At 47.8% G+C, this 18,267-nt stretch overlaps 5 protein-coding genes across 5 annotated transcripts; 3 read left to right on the plus strand and 2 right to left on the minus strand.

Annotated features, from left to right (window-relative positions):
• Positions 1–185: 185 nt before the first annotated feature.
• Positions 186–2,500, plus strand: K444DRAFT_600420 (uncharacterized protein). The gene is made up of 3 exons (XM_024878618.1): positions 186–333; positions 390–1,134; positions 1,182–2,500. The coding sequence occupies exons 1-3, from the start codon at positions 284–286 to the stop codon at positions 2,361–2,363; spliced, it is 1,977 nt and encodes a 658-aa protein (XP_024729944.1). The 5' UTR covers positions 186–283; the 3' UTR covers positions 2,364–2,500.
• A 2,506-nt stretch (positions 2,501–5,006) lies between these two features.
• On the plus strand, positions 5,007–7,463 carry K444DRAFT_542827 (glycoside hydrolase family 55 protein; the record flags this gene model as incomplete). Its single annotated transcript, XM_024875907.1, has 4 exons — positions 5,007–5,650; positions 5,704–5,770; positions 5,822–7,207; positions 7,278–7,463. 4 exons carry the CDS (start codon positions 5,007–5,009, stop codon positions 7,461–7,463), a joined length of 2,283 nt encoding a protein of 760 aa, XP_024729945.1.
• A 2,165-nt stretch (positions 7,464–9,628) lies between these two features.
• On the plus strand, positions 9,629–11,740 carry K444DRAFT_619714 (uncharacterized protein). Its single transcript, XM_024881561.1, has 2 exons — positions 9,629–10,382; positions 10,457–11,740. The coding sequence occupies exons 1-2, from the start codon at positions 9,986–9,988 to the stop codon at positions 11,518–11,520; spliced, it is 1,461 nt and encodes a 486-aa protein (XP_024729946.1). The 5' UTR covers positions 9,629–9,985; the 3' UTR covers positions 11,521–11,740.
• Positions 11,741–12,842: 1,102 nt separating this feature from the next.
• K444DRAFT_513865 (uncharacterized protein) lies at positions 12,843–13,235 on the minus strand (the record flags this gene model as incomplete). Its single annotated transcript, XM_024873523.1, is given in 2 exon segments — positions 12,843–13,075; positions 13,091–13,235. Coding segments are annotated over 2 exon segments (378 nt in total), but the record flags the coding sequence as incomplete, so codon positions are not given.
• A 2,165-nt stretch (positions 13,236–15,400) lies between these two features.
• Positions 15,401–17,593, minus strand: K444DRAFT_542188 (HET-domain-containing protein; the record flags this gene model as incomplete). The annotated part of the gene is made up of 2 exons (XM_024875857.1): positions 15,401–16,435; positions 17,048–17,593. 2 exons carry the CDS (start codon positions 17,591–17,593, stop codon positions 15,401–15,403), a joined length of 1,581 nt encoding a protein of 526 aa, XP_024729948.1.
• Between the last annotated feature and the right edge of the window lie 674 nt (positions 17,594–18,267).

Here is an 18,267-nt window from a genome sequence, read left to right on the forward strand (position 1 = left end):
GTGACATATGGAAGAATGGATGTACGAGGGTGTGTTGGAGGGAAAGGGAAGAATCTGATTCCATCTTGAGATATGTTAGAACTGAGTTGCGGTTGTCAAGTTGCCTCGGCTAGATTACCCCACGTTTTGGCGGGGAAAGTGCCGACAAGGGCCAGCAATATCTCAACCATTCCCCTTTTCAAGTACGCATTTCAAAATTAAAGATTACCAACATGTTGTTTTACTCATTTCGTTAAATGGTGAAACGTGCGGAACAGATCTTACACCTGTTTTTATAGACTCAATGTCTCCCCCACATCAGAGACCCATAAGGCGCCTTCTCGTGGCCAATCGGTGAGCGCGAATCATTATATGTCTCTCTAAATCAGAAGGCAACTTACAATTGCTAGGGGAGAAATTGCTACACGAATCATATCAACAGCCAGGGAATTAGATATTGAGACAATTTCAATCTACACCTCATCTGATGCATCTCACACTTTCGGCTCCTCTCATTCCGTACAGCTCACTTCCCCAGCATCATTTCTAGACATTTCAGAACTCATCACAATTGTCAAGAAGCATAGAATAGACACTGTTCATCCAGGCTACGGTTTCCTCTCGGAATCGCCTGAGTTCGCTAGACGGATGTGGGATGAGGCTGGCGCTCTCGTTATCGGACCTGGGCCTCGTATTCTATCGAGAACGGGTGACAAACTACAGGCCAGAATCCTCGCAGAAGAATGCCACGTCCCAGTACTCCCCGCTCTCAGAATGCCCACTAATGAGATATCTGAGCTTTGGAAATTTGCTTCTTCAGTTGGGTACCCTATTATTATCAAGGCTGTCGACGGCGGCGGCGGACGAGGGATCAGGATTGTTCAGAGAGATGAAGATTTGACTTCGCTGGCAAAGAGAGCGTTGCAAGAAAGTCCAAGTGGGAAAGTCTTTGCTGAGAAAGCTGCCGTTGATGGATATAGGCATGTTGAGGTGCAGATTATCGGCGATGGGAGGGGAAATGTGAGGCATCTTTGGGAGAGGGAGTGCAGCATTCAAAGACGATTTCAAAAAGTCGTGGAATTTGCCCCGAGCTCGATACCAGATCGAAAATTGGTCGGGGAGGTGATCCATGCAGCTTTGAGCATGGCGAAGAAGGTTTGTGTTGTTGTGGCCCACCTTCCATTTCATGCTGACAGAAGCAGGTCAACCATTCGTCCCTTGGAACTTTTGAATTCCTCGTACGAGCATCACCCCCAGAATTTTACTTTCTAGAAGTCAACCCCAGGCTCCAAGTCGAGCACACCATAACTGAGTCCATTGCCATGGGCATCAACCTCGTGAAAATGCAGCTTCTCCTCGCTCAAGGACAGTCCCTATCAGAAATGGGCATCTCCCACCTTTCTGAAAGCCCCGAGACACCTGCGCCAATATACTCTCTCGAACTCAGGGTGACCGCCGAAGACGCATCCAATGATTGGACGTTAAGCGTTGGCAAGATCAACTCAATTCGATTCCCGGCTGGAAATGGCATCAGGGTCGATAGCCATCTTCTCCTTTCACAAGCAACAGTCATTGGAACGGATTTCGACAGTTTGATCGCGAAGATCATCATCACTGCGCCAACTTGGGACGATGTTGTCCGAAAAGCAAAGCGAGCTCTGGCAGATACTCACATTGAAGGTGTCAAGACAAGCCTGGATGTCCTCCGAGGCATCGTTGCTAGCGATGCTTTCGCCGTTCAGGGCTGTGATACACAGTGGCTGGAAGCAAATCTCCAGTCTGCCGTAGAATCAGGAAAACGGATTTCTTCTCAACTAACCAATACTTCTACCGCCACATTGAATAAACCAAGTACTTCAGTACCAGTATCATCAAATGTCCTCTTCCGCAAAGGAGACGCCTGGTCCATCTCCCTCACTCCTGAAGCGTCCCAATCAGAAACAACACTAACACCAGCACCCTCCCATCTCCAACTAACCCGCATCCACCGCAACGAATTCCCAACCTCTCTCACAGCGTCGATCCTCTATACCACCCCTTCCCAACAAACTCCGATCCCGTACACCCTCACCCTCACCCTCGCCTCAACAACCGCATCTTTCGGCTCTCTCTCCAACGCTGCCACACACCGGCGCGGCGACCCGGGGAATCAGAACCATGTCATTACCCCGTTTGCAGGGAGGTTGATGGAGATTTTGGTCGATGTGGGAGATGAGGTGAAGAAGGGGGAGACGGTGGCGGTTGTGAGGCAGATGAAGATGGAGTTGGAGATTAGGGCGAGTAAAGGGGGGCGATTGGGTTGGGTTTACGAGGGAGAAGCGGGGGATGAGGTTGGTGAAGGGGTGTTGTTGGCTGAGATTGAAGGGGGAGGTGCGAAGTTGTGAAGGGTGCGGCATACTTGAAGCTAGATGGCGGGCTTTAGACTCCAAACACCAGGAAATGTTCTAAATAAAGACATCCAATCGATATCGTTATACTGGATACAGTCGAGTCTCCACAATGGAAGATCTTCCTTGACTCCATCCAACACTTAGAGGTTAAAAGCTGTGAACAATTCGGAACGCAACATCAGAGGAGTGTTGAACAGAATGCCACTGTATATGTGGGGTTCTAAGACCTCCATTTGGCGCACAACCAACCACCTTCCCACTAAGAAAGAAGCTTCCAGATTCAGGTGCAATATTGCCAGGCCCTACTCATTTCGGGGAGGGAAACTTCGGCCGACAACTCCAGAGAACAACCCCGGCCACTTCCAAACTTCACTCACGACACATGCAAAGCTCTACGCGACCACTAGGTCAAAAATTAAGACGAGGCGCAGAAATAAAGTTGAACGCTATCAATCACGTTACTACACGTCGGGCACAAGATTGAGTTGATATCCGGAGATTTTCGGAGTGCATTTGAGAGCAAGCGAAACTGTCCAAGAAGTCAAAGGCCGCATGAAGAAGGACATTCTATTTTGCACGGAGTGTTTTTGAATTGTTAGCATTCGATCGAGACTAAAATCGAGGTTTAAAGTTTAATCTCGTCTTTCCGAAAGGGGATGGATATAGGGGAGGCTGCGGGGTTCGGGGGGTGGCGCAGGGCTGGGCTGTGGCTTATAGATCAGAACACACTGATTCAAACCTTATTGGAGCCCTGTCGCCAACAGTACCACATGATGCACATCCCTTGAGATTGCTTCTGCTTGTCATTTACCAACAGAACTCTCAGAATCTTTTCAACAACATGAAAAGCGTAGGCTAAAGTACAAATCGAAACCATAGGGGAAGTAGAAGCAAAAGCTCATTTGGCGAGGTGCCCACTCGTAATTAATATATGTGCTGGAGTGGCACAACCGCTGGGCATTGCGGCTAAGCAGCAATGGCATGGCACAGACCTTGGTGAGAAAAGAAGTCGCGATGCTGGACTCACGACGCGCCTTGAGTCTTCAATTCACTTCTGAGGGCTCTGCTCTCAGCTCAGCCGTGTTAATTCCGTTATTTATGTTAGTGGTTTTAGTGATGAGCTGAAGACCATGACTCGAAGATCTACCGCCACAGTCCCCACTTGGGAAGAAGAAAACAATAACGCGCTGAGAAGCGCAACCAACCTGAAACCCCAATCACTTTAAAAACAAACAAATTGGAACGATGGAACTCTCGACGGCAGCAACTGAAAGCGCTCATCTCGCCACTTGCTTGATATATTTCCAGATGTCAAATTATGCAGGACCCGTCGGCGCGGTCGTTCCTGACGAACGACAGGGGGGCTCGCTTGGGTAGGGGTAAAATCGTCAGTCGGCGGATTATTGGCGCGGGCTGACGGCAAAATCGCAAACCTCAGAAACACGAACAGCCAAGCCAATCTAATCTTAATTTGCACCTCACTTTGAAGAGGGCGTGCCGCAAGCACCCCCCTTGTTGCCCCAGTTGATTGGCGCATCACCTGCTTCCAAACTCTCTCCCCGCAATTCAGGATGCAGAACACTCGGCGGAAGACTCGGATGACTCAAATGAGCCCAGCACAGCTCGAGCAGGAAAAGCCACAGCGGCGCCAACTGCCCTCACGGCTGCGCAAGGACGCAGACGGCGCTTTTTTCGGACATGGCTTGCCATGGCATGACCGAGTAGCCAGCTGTGGTAGGCGCAAACGGCTGTTTTTGGATAGGCAGCGTTTGCAGCTCGTTCTGTAGAAATAGTAGGCCTGCACCCCACCCCCCCAAAGTTTAGCAAGAGGTAGGGTGTGGATTCTTCTATTCTGTGCTTTCTTTCACACACTCGTTCAAGATGCTTCGGCCCTCACTCCAGTCACTCTTTGCTGTTTGCGCTTTCTTTTCTGTGGCCTTTGCCAATGCCTTGCCTAACAATGGCCCGGTCAAGTACGAGACCATGGTTGTGTACGAGACTATAACAACTTGCATCACCACGTCTTCTGTCTATACGATTTCTGCTCCCGCCACGACCTGCAGTCTCAGCTCCAGCGGTGTCATAATTCCTTCTCCTCCCCCTCCCCCTCCCAAAAGTACGAGCGCCCCGAGCCAAGAATACACCACCTCGACTGTCTATATCACCACTGTGAAAACTATCACGAGCTGTGCTTCAACCGTTCAAAGCTGCCCGGCGACCGAAGCAACACACACGTACGTCGTCACGGATACTATCTCCTCGTACGTTACAATCTGCCCGGTCACGGCAACCCAAACGCCTACTGGACCAAGCTCCTCGTCTTATCCAGTCTCTCCTTCTCTAAGCCCGTCAAGATCTGTCTCAAAGTCATATTCAGAGACCAAATCCTATGGCCCGACGGGTCCATCCTCCTCGGCCTCTGCCGGCCCGACCTACCCAGTCAGCACACCAACCGTATCATCAGCCTCCTCCGTGTCTACATATCAGCCAACATCCGGTAGCACGCTTTCTCCAAGCACATCTAGCTCAGTGACCGCATCCGCTTCAAACACGAGTGTCAGCAGTTCGTCGACTGTATCAAGTTCATATTCAGTTAGCAGCCCATCCACCCCGACTCCTACAGCTTGTTCTTATTGGATGGAAAACATCAAACATCAAGGAATCGCACCATTTGCTGGCAGCGGATATCAAGTCTTCCGTAATGTGAAAGATGCAGCTTATGGGGCAAAAGGAGATGGCGTTACTGATGACACTGCTGCAATTCAAAAAGCCATCAGCACTGGCTCGAATTGTCCGCCCGACGGTACCTGTCAGTCTTCAAGCACGACTCCAGCACTGATTTACTTCCCACCGGGTACCTATATTATTTCAACGCCGATCCTCATGCATTATGGGAGTTCGCTCATTGGCAATCCAAACTGTCCGCCAGTCCTCAAGGCCAAGAGCACTTTCCCAATTCCCGGCAATCCCAACTATTCTACATATATCGTGGATGGAAACGCTTACGGCACTACCGGAAACTTGGCGTATGGGGCAACCAATACTTTCTGGCGACAATTCCGCAATTTCGTTCTTGATACAACTGCAGTGCGCGCTAACGCTAATATCCTCGGGCTTCACTGGCCAACAGCTCAAGCAACGTCGGTGGAAAATGTAGTTTTCAAGGCGTCCGACGCTCCTGGCACCACGCAGGGGGGTATGCTCTCTGAACAAGGATCGGGAGGCTTCATGGGCAATTTGACATTCTATGGGGGATCACGTGGGCTCGATGTTGCCAACCAGTACGTACCTGCTGGCACGATATTTGTAGGATTTGGACGGCTGACATCTGCAGGCAATTCACCATGAGAAACCTCAATTTCTACAACGCAGGTGTTGCAATCAAACAGAACTTTAATTGGGTATGGAATGCCACCCGTCAAAAAGGCCTTTAAGCTAATCGTGAACTCTAGGGATGGGTTTACAAAGGAATTTCGATCACCAATTGCTCGGTTGGAATCCAATTTGAAGCAAGTACGGATGGTCAAGTTGGAGTTTCGTCCTTGACCCTCATCGACAGCAGTATTGTAAATACCCCCGTCGGGATCTCGTTGCAACGAGCAAACGAAGACACAACCACACCTAGTGTTGAAAGCCTGATCATTGAGAATCTCTCTCTCACCAATGTTCCAACTGCGATCGGGATATTAGGAGGGACGACTTTACTTGCGGGAACGACTGGAACAAGCAACATTGCTGGTTGGGGACGAGGCCCTTCATATACTGCAACCGGGCATACTAGAATCCAAGGGAATATCACACCCGCAACCAGACCAAGCGTACTCAAAACATCGACCGGCGAGTTTTACCAACGCTCAAAACCTCAGTATGAGACTTCTCAAGCTTCGTCCTTCGTCAGCGTTCGTAGCTTTGGTGCAAACGGTGACGGGGTGACTGATGACACCGCTGCACTCACCTCCGCTATAAACTCTGCACTCAGTTCTGGGTCAATCCTTTTCGTCGATGCCGGCTACTATGTTGTTTCAAGCACCATTTACATTCCTCCCGGAAGCAAGATCACTGGTGAAGGATACCCAGTTATTCTAGCCAGTGGGCCCGTCTTTGCAGATATCAACAACCCAACCGCTGTTGTCAAGGTTGGAAAGTCTGGTGGGGAAAAAGGGACTGTTGAATGGTCCAACATGATGGTTAGTACGAAGGGGGCCGCAGCTGGTGCTATCCTCATCGAGTGGAACCTGGATGCAACAGGGCTCGCACCGGCAGGCATGTGGGATGTCCATACCCGTATTGGAGGCTTTACCGGCTCTGATCTCCAGCTTGCCCAATGTCCAACTGGGACTTTTGATAGCCGGAACGGGAACGTAACCATGACCTCAACCAACCTCCCCCAAAAATGCATCGCCGCCTTCATGTCCATGCACGTTACGAAATATGCTGCAGGCCTTTACATGGAGAATGTCTGGCTCTGGGTTGCTGACCACGATGTCGACGATGCAACGGTGACTCAGATCACCATCTTCGCCGGCCGTGGTCTACTTGTCGAAAGCACAGCCGGTTCAATCTGGATGTATGGAACAGCAGTCGAGCATCATGCTCTGTACCAATACCAGTTAGCCAACACCGCGAATATCTACATGGGTGAGATTCAAACGGAGACGCCATATTATCAGCCTAACCCGAATACGGCAATTCCTTTCCCAGCGGTCGCCAGTCTGAACGATCCTGCTACTGCAAGCGATGCAGTTGGTCTTCGTATTTTGAGCAGCAACAATATCTTGGTTTACGGTGCTGGATTGTACAGCTTCTTCTACAACTATAATGTTCACTGTTCCGACGCTGTACGTTTGCTCAAATCCTCTCTGATGTCCAAGCAACTTTTTATCAAGCAATTACTAACTCTCTCCACAGGGTAATGGCGAATGGTGCCAGCCACGCATCTTCAGCGTCGAGAAGAGCAGCGACATCACAGTGTACGGTCTGCAAACTGTTGGGACGCAAAACATGATTACTGTGGATGGGATGGATGTTGCTTCCTCTGCGGATAATGTTGGGGGACAACACTTTGTTGACACTATTGTCAAATTCACGCAGTAGAAGAGAGGGGGTTATGTTGAGGAATTCTTGTAAGGAGTTGCATCCTTTTAATTCTAATCAATAAATTTTAAGAGTGGAGACTATCTGTGGTTTGCAAGCAGGATGTGAGCTCTTGATCGGATTGAGCGGTTTGGGACGTGGCGTCGACAATTTCAAGCTTTGAAGCCAAGCAGACGCCCAGTAGGCGGCTACATAGTATTAAAAACAATTATACGGATCGGCTAGCTTAAAAATGGAAGCTGACGCAAGGGTATCAATAATGCCAATCTATGAGAGTGTAATCCAAGAATTCTCCACGGCGGAAGGGCGCGCTAGTTGCTTCCTCTGCAAAGCCCCAACTCAGCCCAGCAGCCCCTGTAAACTTAAGCGAGCCACGCCCAAGCCACTTCCAATTACCCCCCCATCCCTTCTTCCTCTCCTCCCCAAACCTCGAAACAACTCTCGTCTCCATCACTTTTTCGCACTCCAAATCAACCCCTTCAAAACCTCTGCTAAACTCACTCCTCCAAAAAGCCACTCGTCTGAATGTCTCCCGCACTCGGTGTGTACATTCGTGTGATCTGGGCTGGCGTGGTGGAGGTGCGTCACCCCATCCTCGTCCACCGTTGTGAAGGTCTGGCTTCTCGCCGGGCTTCCAGGTAGCGATCTCTGAGAAGACCTCAGAGTACGAGTAGGCGAGACGCGTCTTGGTGATAAGGAGCGCAATGGTACGGGAGCTGGTGTTGTGCTCTCACTCGTCTGAGATTGAGTGCTTGATTGAGTGCTCGATCGAGATACTGTTGTTGATTGTGGCTGTGCCATCTTTTTCTTGCCTCTAGGACGTTGGAATAGACTTGAAGTTGATCATGGCCTGTTGCTTTTGGCTTACGATGTAGAAGGAGATCAGGAGATATTTATCTACTTCATTTCATGACGTGAAGGGTTGGTGGGTATCTGGTGCCTACACCGTATACAGAGAAAGCGCGCACTTGGGGCTGGGGTGGAGTGAGGCGAGCGAGCGAGTGCTTTCTTTGGCTGCCCACAAAATGCCGCATATGCGCGAGCCTGCAGCCCTGCTACTGCGCCTTTTATGGGGCCTTTACGGGGGTGGCATGTAGTCACTGGAGGCGTTTCATAGGGCATCGCGGGGTAAATCGGGAGGCTCTGGGTCACCGTTCCTTCGAAATCGTGGCATTGTTCCTGATTGAGAGTTTGAGTTTGTCCGTCTTACGTGTCTTCAGACGTGCTTGACAAGATTTTTGAGTGCCCTGAGTGAAGTTTGTCACCTTTACTACCCCCCATGAATAATTTGCAGTAGGCCCTAGGATAAAACCACTCCTGCACTGGCCAACTCAGGGTGTACAGCCAATAGTGATTCTAGAAAGCACCTGATATCTCCTACCGTAGTTTGGGGATATTAGGGATGGACGAATTTATTTAATTTATGTAAATAATAGTGGTCTAGCGCTAACTTAAATAATATTGGTCTAGCCAGTAATAAATGCAGAATATTTATGCAGAATTTATGGTGTTTATGCATTATTAGTATAAAAATCACGAAGAACAGGGATGAAAACAGAGATACTTAATTGATATTAAGAGAAGTTTAGATAATTGTGCGAAATTCTGTCCGCACGTGACAGCAATTGCAGTAATTCTACGAAGTATTGGTTCAGAGTGGGTTCTAGCCTATTTGGGAAGAATACCTATAAATAGTATCATTTATTATATATTATTGGTCTAAACCCCATAAATTTATCGATAATAATATTGGTCTTCCCAAATCCTTACATATGCCACCCCTGGCGGATATTAACGAGGTTTCCGGGTGACGTTACCCAAGGGCCTACTATCCCTTCGTCCGGTGAGACATGGTCCGTACTAGCGGCCGCACTCGATTATCCCTTGTTAGGTAAGAATACAACCGTCTCCTCCAATCAGGCTATCCGCATGATGCGGCCGCTAGTACGGACCATGTCTCACCGGACGAAGGGATAATCATTTACGGGGTGGAAGTAATACCCATGTATCAGTCAGCATTTTCAGGATCCACTAACCGCTTCCTCGCTGCAGATAATTAGGGGAAAGGATGATGATCAATTGATGAGGTGTGCGAGGAGTGAAAAGTACAGCTACAGTACAGTAGTTCTCCTCACTTCAGGAAGGCACGGCTGCCTGCTCGGCTTCAACTTGATACTTGATACTTGGCGGACCCACGGCACTAATCCCTAAAGCCTCACCTTTTTCTACGAAGTAGAAGCACTTGAGAAGGCCCACGCGGGTGCTGATCGATCTGGTGGATCTTGTTTATTTTTGGTGACAGGTCCCGATCTTCCGGTTTTTGGTTTCAGGACTCAGACGCACGGGCTTCCCGAGGGCTCCCCGATGTTTTGCCGTGAGGAGTCCGGCACGCCGATTCTCCCGTTTACAGCTGGATATGGAGCAATTAATTATTTTATTTTATTCTTAACTGCTAGCTTTTTCGTCTGGTTCTTCTTTCTGCGAGCGAGCATCTCGAACTGCGATCTTTTTTATTCTATGCTATGTCCGCTGGCGATGCAGTCGCGATTCAAGAATCATCTTCTCAAGATGTCTCTTCCCAATCCGACGAGAAGCCACCCATAATGATAGAGAAATCACAGGCACCAAGTACTTTGGATTCACCCTCTAGCGAGCAAGACGGTGCCTCCAATGGGACGGGAGTGACGACGTTGAAAACACCAAGTTTCATGGACTCTCCTTCACCCACCTTTGGGTCGCAATCGAGCTTTCTGGACACTACCTTTGTCCGTCAGAAGAACGGCTGGATACCAAAGGAACAGTACAGGCTCAAGAATAATCTGCTTATTGGCGTAGGACTGCTGGAGCTAGGCAACGCGGGGGATTTCGCGGCCAATGTTTGGAATCAGATTCCCATTCCTCACTTTGCAATGGCGTTGAGTACGTTTCCAACGTTTCTTGGATGCACTAAACCGTAATGTTGTACAAACAAACAAGCTAATTCCTGCTTCCAGTGGCACTTGGTGGCACCCTAGCCCTCACAATATCCATCTTCGCATTCCGCGATGCCTTCCTGAGCCGAGAGAACATTCGAAACCTCCGAAAAGAACGGCGATTCTTGTGGGCACAAAAGGCAGATCTGGGAGCAGAGATCTCTCGAGATTTGGACAGTCAGCTCAATATGAATTTCCGGGAACTGGGCACAGAATATGTGGAACGTCTGGGAATGGACATTGCGATGGGATTCGGAGCCATCATGGTTGGCATTGGTACCTTCCTCGCAATTGGAGGCGCGAACCCGAGGATCTTCAGCGCGAGTAATCTGCTATCTGGATACATTGGCAATGCACCCGTTGCAATTTTTGGTCTGTGCAACACTGGGTTCTCTGTCTATGTTTGGAGGCGAGCTCATCGACACGGCAGGGCAGCGACCAAAGAAGTGAGGTCTGTGGTGTTTCTCCGTCGGATTCGCAGAGTCAAGACACATGCTGCTATATATGCCATCACGGGAGTCACAGCTGGTGCGGCTTCACTGGTTACTGCTACACATTGGGAAGGCTATCCCGTTCTCATTCCCTGCATTATCTCATCTATAGTTTGCAATTACCTGTGGCGGAATAGAATCGGCTACGAACGCCCCTTGATTCAACAAAGGCTTGATATGGACGAGGCGTCTCTCATCAGAGAACTGGAACACACAACTTTGACCCGGGAAATTTTCAGGACAAGAGATCCATCGGAATGGTTGTTGAAGCTCATCCCTGATCCCGACTCTCTCCCCTCGATCTTAGAGTTCCTCAGCGCCAACGATCTATTCGACGATTTCTGTCTGCGCCTTTTGAAAGATAACGCCTTGGCTAGATCGATTTTCGGTCCGCTAGGACGAGAAGTTACGATTGATGAGCAGATGAGTTTGACAGCTGATAAAGAGCTGCATGCGAAGATGGTGAAGGCTGCAGAAGAGACAATGAAGGAAATGGGGCCGTTGCGGTTCAAGTATCGGGAGCGGTATTGTCTGGAAGCTTTAGGGTGTTATTTATGCTCTAAAGGGGTTGTGATAGCGAAAGCAAAGTGTTGAGGTGACTTTCGCATTTGAATTTCAATTTCAAAACAGAGAAGAGAGGAATGTTAGAGTTATTCCAACCTGGAACCAGCTAAATTATGTGCTCTGTTTCTGGGCTGCTTCTCGAGGTCATATTTTCCCCGAAAAGGCCCACAATGAGAATGATATCGTGCTTCCTTTAGTCCCAAATTCGTTCAAACTCAATGAAATTTACTGCCGAGTCGGCAGATACAGCAGCATGGATATCGCAATAGTATATTCATAATATATATAGATCTTAAGACGATATAAACGCTCAAGCGTGGATCTTCCCCTCCCCGACATTCATTGGTTACTTCCTAAACTTCCTTAATTTGCGCCTCATAAAAACTTTCTGTATGGAGTTACAATCTACTATAAGCCAATCAAGGTTTCCAGAGTGGTTAGAATCAACCTCTGCCGAGTTTTCGCATATACACCCCTCCGCCAGTACAACAATCCTTCCCCGAGGTGAGGCAACCCACATACAAACAAAATTTATCCGAAATACACTCTGCGAAGAGCAAAGAGTCAGCCTTCTGCCCATTTCTCTCTCTCCCTCTCTCTTTTTGTAGACAGGTGTACAAAGAGAAAAAAAATCACCAAAAAACATTGAGCCTAAGTTCGTGTTGCATCTCCAACATTTTGGTGATCTAGTAGGCACTGAGTCTGGAGGCCCTCCGTAATCATGCCGTTCCTGCTTCTGTGACCAATGGGCGTGTCCTCCAGAGCAATATACACCTGGGAGTGGCCCGCAATCCGAGCAAAGTCTGAAAGGCTCCATGAAGACTCTGCAGTCCGAATGGGGACACTCTGAGCCGCAAATTAGTTCTTTTGGCCAAAGTACCTGCGGAAGAGTATTGAAGGGAATCAGTCTCACCAATATACGACTCGTCTTCTAATAACTTGTCACAGTGACCGCAAATCTCCAAATAGGAAATAATAGTCCCTCCGAGCAGTTCGTATTTGTGGGCTCGGCAAACGGTCTTGTAGTCGAGGCGAAACTGTGTGTAATCGAGTCTTTTCTGCTCTCTCTTTCTCTCATTTTCTCTTTGTTCTGCTTCCTGGATTCGGATACGGCGCATCTGCTCCTCGAGTTCCTTCATCTCCTTCTCACGCTTAACTTGTGCTTCACGTTGTGCTTGCAAGATCCTTTGTTTTTCTGCTTCTTGTTCCCTGAGCATGAGATCATGCTGTCGCCTCGCTTTTTCTTGCTCTGCTCTGGCTTTCTCCTCTCGTCCACGCTGTAATCTCAGAAAAATTTCTTCTTCCTGGAGCCTAATCCTTTCATTCGCAGCCTTGGCCTTCTCCAGCTCTTCATTGATGGTCTTAGTAGCCGACACCTCATCCAGAGAAAGGCCCATTGTGCTCATCTCTAGTTGTGAGTTGAGGAAGGCAGGGTCTTTCGACGTCAAGTGGAAGATTACATCTCGAGCTGAGTCCTGCTCCCTGGGAATTCGGACGATCTCGGAACCTTTTTGCAACAACGCATGCCAGAATCCTCCTTTCTCTCTCAACTGAGTTTCTCGCTCTTCTCCAATTGTCGTCGCATCTACCAAGTCTCAACAGGTGGTTCCAAGCATAATATTCTTGTAGAACTCTTCCCCGCATAACTGCTTGAAGGTCCCGAAATTCCGAAGCGCAGAGCCTTGCATCCTAGGTGCATCAATTCTATGGATGTAGAGCAGGCTTGGCAAAAATTCCTTAATTTCCGGTATCGATAGGTATCGATGCCAGAATCGTCAGCTATCGAGGGGAATGTCAACCAGAATTTGGTGTTTCAATACTTTCCGACATCCCATCGATTCCATATCGTGCTCACCTCATCCCGGGAAGGAGAGCTTATGCTCTTAGCACGTGATCGGCTCGCTTGAACCCCTTCCCCCCCTTTCACACGGACCGACCCATTGAGAAGAAAGTATTCACCGAGCTAGGGTAGAGGTACGCGTAATCATTTCATTGTTTACGTCTGGGTGTTGTTCTTCCTACTTTTTACCTGCATGTGTTGTGCTCGCTGAGATTGGAGCTGGGATTTAATCATTCCCACTTAAGTTTTCTTCGTCCTTTCCTGTACATCCCGTTTTCAAAGCACCACTTTCTACCAAAGATTAAGACAGACAATTGTGGTCTGTGAGAGAAACATGTCGACCACGTTCTCAACAATTTGTACAGAACTGACAAGCCATGGACTACTGACGACTGCGCTGTTGCACAGAAGATGAATTCGTACTGGGCGAATTTTGCAAAGACTGCAAACCCGAATTTAGGAGGCTCGTATCCAGCCTCTTTGGGAAACTTGACTTACTTTCCCAAGACGACCTCAGCGAGGAATGTGACGTTTCGAGTGGGAAATGGCGTTGATGAGAAGCCGATTGCTCAACCTGCTCAGACTAAGTTGATTGAAGAGTCTTTTGCTGCTCAGGTCCCGTACTAAGAGCGGAGTGGACTGGAAATTTGAGGTGCGACGGATTCATCCCACTTCTCAAGTAGTTCTTGTTATACAAAGAAAGAAAAATTGCTGTTTATAGAAAGATTTGGATGCAAATCAATTGTTCCTCATGAACCCCACAAAATGAAGGAGCCCTTATTATACTTTACATGGCCAGGCAACCTGAAGTTTCGGGGGCTGCGCTGCCTGTGCCATCTCTGCCGAAGCTTGCTGCCATGCCACGCCAGGCGGCAACTCCATCAAGGTCAATCTCACCCATCTCTCGTCATCAAGAACAAAATCATTTATGGCAGAAAGTTCTGTCACGGTTGCGTATGTTCTGTTATAAGTACGAGGTATGCTCCTGATTTCATTGCGCACTGAGGGGTCCGAGGAGGCTCTGGCAGTTTTGGATACTGGAGAGCAGTACCTAGCCTCTGACAAGACTCCTCGCTCCTAGAATCGGGATATAGAATGCATCTCCAATTATCGCATTTTCAAATACCTCCTTAAAATATTTTGTGTCCGCCCAAAAAGCAAAGCAGATCCATGATCTGAGTGTTGGTGTGCTGCCAGAAGAAGTGAGCGACCTCGGGCTGGCGGCGTTCACGCCAACGAAAGGTGAAAGAACAGATGTAATTCATGGCCCAATATCAGTTTACAAACCGATACCACCGGTCGCGCATTAAGTAGAGAATGCAAAGCCTGCTTCCAAACTTAGCATGAGGTTGATTGTTGAAACCCGGGCAAGCATAAGAGCTGTCACAAGAGAGGGTCAATGCGATGTTCAGAATGCATTCCGAACAGAAAGCCTTCAATGAGAATGACTTGATAAAATAATCTTTTACCAAGGGAACCAGCATTGAGTCGCATTACCCCCGACCCTCCCCGACCATGTCCTGTTTGATCCCTATCTTAAACCTCGTTTGTTGAGGCGATAGTCATGAGTCGGAAATCGATCCACGTATCAAGTCAGAAAGGCTCGAGTTCGAGACTTCCTCGATTTTATTGCTCTTTATATTCAATACAGCAATATCAGATGGATGAGACTGTCTACTGTACTGTGAGAATATTGTCAAGCAACCACATGTCATGTGATGACATACATCAAAGACTTTTTCATTCGTCCCGAGACTACTCTCCTTATCCTTGCACGTGCATCACACGCGACGAATTGCCATGAGCTCAGCCCATTCAAAGCGCCTTCTGCAGCTCGAAGAACCTCTGAGAATTGAGGCCATGGCCTGATAGAGGCAGGGAAGGGGAGTGCTAGTGATCTGACCAGCCCAGGCCAAGATTGAGCAGACTGGTCTCACCGTCCCAAGTAACACTTGAAATCCGAGTGAGTATGAGCATGGAAGTGTAGTCAGGATATTCGACTTCGCCATTGGACATGACGATGGTCGAGAAACTCTCAAGCCTTCTGAGAATACAACGTCTTTCGATGTTTCAAACGATTGTTATGGCACATTCCTCTCGCCGCGATTCGAACATCCGGTAGAAGTCATTGCCGTCAACCGCAAGCGTCATCACCCCAATCCTCTCGAACGTCCCAATCATACCACGTTTCCTCCTCAGCACGAGAAAATCATCTAAGCTATTCTCTCTCCTCGGACTATCCGTAGCGATCCGCAAGCAAAAAACGCAGTCTCCATCTTGGACACGGGAGTCATCATCAGTATCCAACCTATAATCCGGGAAGAAACTCATTTCGTATCCCCCCTTGGCGATGCAATGCGACTCATAGCTGCGCGGCTTGAATCTGAAATATCCTGCCAACACCGAACCCCTTAAAACCGCATACCCACTAGAAAGCTCTCCCGTGATGTCGTCTCCAGCTGGAATACAGTTAACATCGAGGACGTCTATGCATGAAGTCATCCTTGGCTCGTCATCATTCCCATAATTGTGTGAAGTGCCTCTAGTCATAACTGCCGAGTCAATAGATGCCCACGACCAAGTAGGCGCTCTCCACTTCTCTAGCCGCGGTCGAAGGCTCTTCTTCAAAATCCCATAGGATTCTGCATGCCAAAGCAGATCGTACACAAAAGAGGACTCCCACAACCCAGCTAGATATATATCTTCAGGGCGAAGTCCTATAAATTTCTTCGTGATGCCGGAAAGTGCTGGCAGCGTGTCTTTGGCATGACTTAAATTAAGTTCCGTATAAGCGTGGACCACATCTCGCCAAGCGACTTGTACGCGATAGGGAGAAGCTGTAAAAGCTTCCAGATAATAGGACTTGAAGGCATTGAAATAGCCAACGGGGTCGCTATCTGTGGTCTCCAAAAGTTTGTTTTCGTTGCATTCACAGCCCATACCTTCTCTGCATTCCCAGATCAGTTCATTGGATGCGAAATGCAGAAAGCGAGGTGACAGGTAGCGTTCCTGGAAGATCCAGCCCCGTTTGTATAATGGCTCGTATTGCATCAAGTGGGGGAGTTGGCGTTGTGCGTACACGATGTATCTTTTTCCTTTTGAAGTCTTACCACGAAGTTCAATGGGATCGTGGATCGATAAGCTTGATGTGAAGAGTCCTTCTGCGTCGGATGCGGATCAGGCTCGGCAAAAATACCTGAGGCATCGATACCGGTATTAATAGTATTAGGTATTTTTCAGGTATCGTAAGAATCGATATATATCGATATCTTATCGATTCTTACCCCTAAAAATTATCTCTTTATTTTATTATTTTATTTATATAAGAATATATTTATATAAAATTTCTTTTATTTCTAGTCTTTCTAGTCTTTCTATTAAAATTTTTATTTACTATTATTAATAAAATTTAATAATATCTTAAATTTAAAATACCTCTCGTATTTAGAGAATTAAGCCCCGTATTTGTATTTCTTATTAAGGTACTAAATATATAAGCGAGCCTTACAAAAATCTCAAAAGCTTATTTTTACTTAAATAGCTATATTGAGATTAGTTTTAGCCTAAAGTATAAAATAAGTAGCTAGATAGAAAGCCTAAATTAAGGAGAATATTTATACTACCAAAAGCTTTCTTATAAGAGAAGTAGTTCGAAAGTTAATTGTAATTAAAGGGGAAAATTAGGTTGAGGGAATCGATACACTATCGATACCTTACGATTCTGGCATCGATACGTATCAATACCGGAAATTTAGGTATTTTTGCCGAGCCTGATGCGGATGCCGTGGCGCCGAGAGTCAAGACGGCGTTTTCGTAAATGTTGGCCATGAGACTTGCTTCGTGGCGCCAGTCGTCTTGATCATCCTGAATGATGCAGAGAGAGTCGATCCATAAGTATTTCAGACCTAGCTTTCTCGTGAATATGATTGCGTCTATAAATGTTCTTGGGAGTGAGGTAAAATCAATATTCTCTAGGCTTGAACTGAGGTTCTCCCGAGTGATTTTGAAAGTCCGTTTTGCAGTAGTCGAGTCTCGATCCCCCCAGCAGTGACTGAGGGAAACGTAGCGGTTATGCATGCCCTTCGTCTCCACGAGACGTAATCCAAATTCAACGTCGATAAGTCGTGTGGGAAGAGAAACATCGAGGCCGATGCTCCCATATTTTGAGTGGGTTGCACTGCAGCGTCGCAACCATCTCTGGACTTGGAGAACAGACAAGACAGATGCCGTGTCGCCTGGAACATGACAAGCCGTCCTAATCATCCTCGGGAAAGGGTTAAAGCTACCTAGAGAAGGTTGTTAGAACACTGACCAACAGCATATGCAAGTAACTAGCTGATACCCAGCTGTCGAGAACATTTACCGGGAGGTACATATGACTCATAAGTTCTATTTCCGGCCACACGAGTATGGATCAACATCCCATTCGGATCCCAAATGAAGCAGTTCCCTCCCTTCTCCACGCCCGTAGCCGACCTGTTCAAATCCAACAAAGGAAGACATTTGAAAATTCGCTGGAGAATCAAAGTGCATACTTCACAGCCTCCACTCGCGGATCTTTGAAGTTTGCGTTGTAAGATATAGAACCCTATCTTGCGTGGTTTGGTACCGTAGCGACACGCTGTGCAAATCGCCTTCTTGGCTTTCGGGGCCATGGAAGCTCGGCACAGGGCTGTTATGCAGGATAGACGTGATGATTGACATTGAGTCCGAATGGAATGAATTTATTAGTGGTCATGTCAGGCTGCGATTGAAAGGAATAATTGGCGTTGACTCAACGGGCCAAGTGCGTGGGGCTGGGTTCAGCTGCTCAGCCTCAAGCGGCCCGCCACTTGGGCAGGTTTTTAGGCGGTAACCTTAAAGGATCAAAAGTTCTAAACGAGAAAAACTGTGAAATACGAAATTACAAAAGCACCTGAATTTGGCACGTAACCATG

The sequence above is a fragment of the Hyaloscypha bicolor genome (assembly GCF_002865645.1).
Source record: "Hyaloscypha bicolor E unplaced genomic scaffold K444scaffold_165, whole genome shotgun sequence".
NCBI lineage: Eukaryota > Fungi > Ascomycota > Leotiomycetes > Helotiales > Hyaloscyphaceae > Hyaloscypha > Hyaloscypha bicolor.

Bases quoted from the DNA above. Each gene is read 5' to 3' on its own strand.
- K444DRAFT_600420 (XM_024878618.1), top strand. From the start codon at position 284: ATGTCTCCCCCACATCAGAGACCCATAAGGCGCCTTCTCGTGGCCAAT. The intron at 334-389 runs GTGAGCGCGAAT...TACAATTGCTAG, and splicing joins CGCCTTCTCGTGGCCAATCG to GGGAGAAATTGCTACACGAA. The intron at 1,135-1,181 runs GTTTGTGTTGTT...TGACAGAAGCAG, and splicing joins CTTTGAGCATGGCGAAGAAG to GTCAACCATTCGTCCCTTGG.
- K444DRAFT_619714 (XM_024881561.1), top strand. From the start codon at position 9,986: ATGTCCGCTGGCGATGCAGTCGCGATTCAAGAATCATCTTCTCAAGAT. The intron at 10,383-10,456 runs GTACGTTTCCAA...TCCTGCTTCCAG, and splicing joins TCACTTTGCAATGGCGTTGA to TGGCACTTGGTGGCACCCTA.